Genomic DNA, 5,000 nt, shown 5'->3' with positions numbered 1-5,000 from the left:
GATTCATGATGCAATTAATTCCGTCGACAACACTCCTGTTTTCGGTCAAGAGAGTTTTCCTGTTCGCAAACGATCATCAAAGAAATGTGATGCAAACGACAATTTCTGTGATGTCATAGGCACGAGGCATTGGTGCGTTGGGCCCCGATCTCGCCTCCTCAATGCCCATGACTCCAGGCCACTGCCTGCAGTTTTAGAAAACATATTGTAAAATACACAAACCGAAAGAAATGTAAAGTAGAAGACTACATAAGCTAGCAAACAGATAATGCAGTTTAACGTCGCGAATTCCCTCTATCAGGAGGCTAGAACGATACCCCTTACAGAGGACTTTATAGTATAGAATTTAATGAACCATGTCCTTGGTCCAACTCGCTAGCGGCAGAGTTCAAACTGCCGTCACCTCCACCTCCGCCGCAAGTAGCGACGCTTTAACCCGCACAGCCAGCGAGCTTCCTAAACAAGCATAATAAACATATAAAAATGCTTAAGTAGAAATAGACAGGTGAATATATATCACTGTAATCTGCCCCAGCAGTCCAAATGCATATATAGGTGACGGCTTCGGCCGCAGATTCTCAGCGCCTCCTGGTGTACACTTCTCTCACCTTCGTCTCCCCTTACGCGTGGAAGCAGTGTCCTAAACACATTTTTGCTAAGTATCGAGGATTTACTCGACCAAGGGAGCGGTTTGATCCATTCTAACGAATTAATTGTTATCAAAGGCGTAGTATTTTGGTTTTGCCATCAAATATGTTGTAATAAAGGAAGAAATAAGGCGGTTTATTTCTCTCCTAGTCCATGATGAAACAATCCGGACCACAACAGCAAAAACAACAGTCTAATGTTCCTTGTGGGTATCCAAAAAGGCATCCTGGAAAATGTCAGATTAATAATCTCGTGCAATTAATGGTGAGTATGTGTGAGAATTATACTTTATTAATCTATTTAATGAAAATGAATATGAAAAGGGACCCTAGAATTCACCTGTTTGTACACAGTCGTCTTGTTTTCTCTTTTTTACGACAATCTAAAAGATAAAAGTTGTGGGTTCGAATCCCGCAGTCCTCTCCAAATTCCAACAGTCACTGTTGCTTCTCCCAACAGTCCAAGTACATAAAACAATGGTGACGGCTTCAGCCGCAGCAAGGCGACTCCTGGTGTTGGCTCCTCAACACCTTTCAGACACACGAAAGCGGTGGACCAAACAGATTTTCAGTTGCTATCATGAATGCATTCGATTAGGAAAGCTGTTTGATACGTTCTAATGAATTAATCATTATCAAAGACAGAGTATTTTGGTTATATAATCAAACATATCGTAACAGAGAAAAGAACAACGCGATACGTTTCTCTGTTAGTCAAAAGAATTCATGTTAGGCTTTGAAAATTAATTCTGTGTGAATAGATTTTAATCTATTTAATAGATTTTAATCAGTGGCTATTAACCTGTGGGTCTGTGGGGCCTTTGTGATCCAAAATCCTTTTACGGTTGAGAACCACAAACTAGCAGATAATTGTAGCAAGTGGGTGCTGAAGATTTCATTCAGTGTTGAAGTGGTCTTTATGAGGTTCAAGAACAGCGATACATAAGTATAAGTACTGTGAGAAAAAGACTCTCAATCAAACGAGATGCCAGCTTCCAGAAATCTCTTCCTCATGTAAAAAAAAAAAAAAAAAAAAAGAAAAAAAATGAACCAGAAACCAATCTGATCAAATGCGTTATTGGGACAAACATCACCGTACTCATTAAGCACTCCGATTAATTCCATGCAAACAGCAAGACGCGTCCCTCATCTATGATAGAAGAAAGTAGCCATCTGCTGTCGCCTCAGCATTCCTCGCGGGGAGCCACCTGCGCGGTGAAGTTAGACGCGCGTCATTGTCATTACGACGTCTAATTCGTCTCTATAAGAGCAGAACGCACGCTAACAGCATGCCAGTGCAGAACTCAAGACCACATCGGTCTGTGAATTAGAGTGAAGAGCCGGGGCTTTGCAAAGGAACAACTTGAGTGTACTTGGTGCCATGGCGCTGATGTCAGGAAAAAGGAACGTACTCAAGGTTGCTGTAGAAGAGGTAAGGTACTTCCTCTTTATTTCATTTCATTATATTCTATTTTTCAATTGAGTTGAACCGAATTGAATTGAATTGAATTGAATTGAACTGAAATGAATTGCATTGAACTGAACTGAGTTGAATTGAATTGAACTGAATTGAATTGAATTGAATTGAATTGAATTGAATAAAATTGAGTTCAATTGAATTGAATTGAATTGAATTGAAGTAAGTTGAATTTAACTTAATTCTATCTGATTTTGCTTTATTCACTTATTCATTTATTCATTTATTTCATATGAAAGATTGTTTGGATTGTTTGAAGCAAGATTAGTAAAAGAGGTGTGGAAGGCAGAGGTGAAGGGACTGAACTTCTTCTTCTTCTTCTTCTTCTTCTTCTTCTTCTTCTTCTTCTTCTTCTTCTTCTTCTTCTTCTTCTTCTTCTTCTTCTTCTTCTTCTTCTTCTTCTTCTTCTTCTTCTTCTTCTTCTTCTTCTTCTTCTTCTTCCACTTCCACTTTTTCTTCTTCACGTTCTTCTTCTGATTCTTATTTTCCTTCTTCTTCTTCTTCTTCTGTTTCTTCTTCTTCTTCTTCTTCTTCTTTTTCGCGTTCTTCTTCTTCTTCTTCTTCTTCTTCTTCTTCTTCTTCTTCCTCTTCTTCTTCTTCACGTTCTTCTTCTTCTTCACGTTCTTCTTCTTCTTCTTCTTCTTCTTCTTCACGTTCTTCTTCTTCTTCTTCGTCTTCTTCTTCTTCACGTTCTTCTTCTTCTTCTTCTTCATCTCTTTCTTCCTCTTCTTCTTCTTCTTCTTCTCTTTCTTCTTCTTCTTACTCTTCTTCTTGTTCTTCTCTTCCTTCTTCTTCTTCTTCTCTTTCTTCTTCTTCATCTCTTTCTTCTTCTTCTTCTTCTTTTTTCTTCTTCTTCTTCTTCTTCTTCTTCTTCTTCTTCTTCTTCTTCTTGTTCTTCTTTTTCTTCTTCTTCTTCTTTTTCTTTTCTTCACGTTCTTCTTCTTCGCGTTTTTCTTGTTCTTCTTCTTCTTCCGTTCTTCTTCTTCTTCTGCTTCTTCTTCTTCTTCTTCTTCTTCTTCTTCTTCTTCTTTCTTTCTTCTTCTTTTTCTTTGTCTTTTTCTTCTTCTTCTTACTCTTCCTCTTCTTCTTATTCTTCTCCTCCTCCTTCTTCTTCTTCTTTTTCCTCTCCTTGTTATTCTTCTTCTTCTCCCTCTTTTTCTTCTCCTTCTTCTTCTTCTCCTTCTTCCTCTTCTTACTCTTCTTCCTCCTCCTCTTCTTCTTCCTCTTCCTCCTCTTCTTCTTATTCTTCTTCCTCGTCTTCTTCTTCCTTTTCTTCTTCTTCGGGGCAGCGGCGCGCGGACTCGGAGAGCCTCTCGAGAGGTGCGCGCGCGGGCGGGCGTGGACGTCGAGACTCTTCTTCTTCTTCTTCTTCTTCTTCTTCTTCTTCTTCTTCTTCTTCTTCTTCTTCTTCTTCTTATTCTTATTCTTCTGATTCTACTTCTTCTTCTTCTTCTTCTTCTTCTTCTTCTTCTTCTTCTTCTTCTTCTTCTTCTTCTTCTTCCTCTTCTTCCTCTTCCTCTTCTTCTTCTTCTTCTTCTTCTTCTTCTTCTTCTTCTTCTTCTTCTTCTTCTTCTTCTTCTTCTTCTTCGTCTTGGAGGCTCTCTCGAGCGTCCTTTGGTTTGGATCCGTGTTCTGTTCAAGATGTAAAATAATTTTTATCATTTGTCGATTGACTTTTTTTTTTATTTGCTTGTGTTATCATTTGTTTGTTTATTTGTTTATTTATATATATATTTTCTATTTCTTTCTCTCTTCATCTATTTATAAATTTATTTATCTTTTTATTCATTCATCTATTTATTTATAAATCCATTTGTATATTTAATCATTCATTTATTTATTTGTTTATATATTTATTCATTTATCTATTTATTTGTTTATTCCTGATAATATAATTCTATTTATCCATTTATTCATTAACTTGTTTGATTATTCATTAATTAATTAATTTATTTACTCATTTACTAATTCATTTATTTATTCATTTATATGTTTGTTTGCATATCTATTGACTTATTCATTTATCTATTTATCTATTTATCTATGCTACTCTCCTTAAATCTCTCCTTTATCACATCTATGGTGGGTGCGGCATAGAGTTGGAAGATCCCAGTTACCGTGTGTGACCACGGGGAGGCACGGCAGGAGTCTAGGTGATGGAGAGGCACCGTTAGAAGCGATAACCCTGACCTGAGCTGCCACGAGATTTCCTAGTGATTTAACCTCGGGTCGCAAGATCCCAGTTACCGTGTGTGGCCATGAGGAGCCACGGCAGGAGTCCCGGTGATGGAGAGGCACGGTTATCAGAGGTATCCATAAATACAGAAGCATTGATTATCTTCTTCCTGTTCTAGTGGGTGCCCTGGACAAAGATCCACGACGATGGCAAGGGAAACGTCAGCATTTCTGGTCCCATGAGGTTCTTCCTCGACATCCTCGCCGACAAGTTGGACTTCAGGTGAGGAACACCTACTTCGATTTGGTCATCGTGTTATCGGAGCGATGGTTCGGAATGAGTTGCTCACACACACACACACACACACACACACACACACACACACACACACACACACACACACACACACACACACACACACACACACACACACACACACACACACACACACACACACACACACACACACACACACACACACACACACACACACACACACACACACACACACACACACACACACACACACACACACACACACCCACACACAGAGAGAGAGAGAGAGAGAGAGAGAGAGAGAGAGAGAGAGAGAGAGAGAGAGAGAGAAAATGAGAGAATGAGAGCGATAGAAAAAGAGAGAGATAAAAAGGAACATTATTCATACCTACACTCAGCGGACCACCTTGGCTGATAGAAGATA

The 5,000-nt window shown here is 39.0% G+C and overlaps 1 protein-coding gene across 1 annotated transcript in view; it reads left to right on the top strand.

Moving 5' to 3' along the window:
* The first annotated feature begins 2,028 nt into the window (after positions 1–2,028).
* Positions 2,029–5,000, top strand: part of LOC143041385 (glutamate receptor-like) — a 19,689-nt gene continuing 16,717 nt past the window's right edge. Inside the window, exons 1-2 of the mRNA XM_076213208.1 lie at positions 2,029–2,079; positions 4,479–4,582. Coding sequence (XP_076069323.1) covers positions 2,029–2,079; positions 4,479–4,582 — 155 coding nt within the window. The remainder of the gene's footprint in view (positions 2,080–4,478; positions 4,583–5,000) is intronic.

The sequence above is a fragment of the Oratosquilla oratoria genome, chromosome 31 (assembly GCF_046742065.1).
Source record: "Oratosquilla oratoria isolate Oo_2021 chromosome 31, ASM4674206v1, whole genome shotgun sequence".
Lineage (NCBI taxonomy): Eukaryota > Metazoa > Arthropoda > Malacostraca > Stomatopoda > Squillidae > Oratosquilla > Oratosquilla oratoria.
The sequence above is the reverse complement of the archived record's forward strand: the minus strand, read 5'-3'. Positions and strand labels throughout refer to the sequence as shown.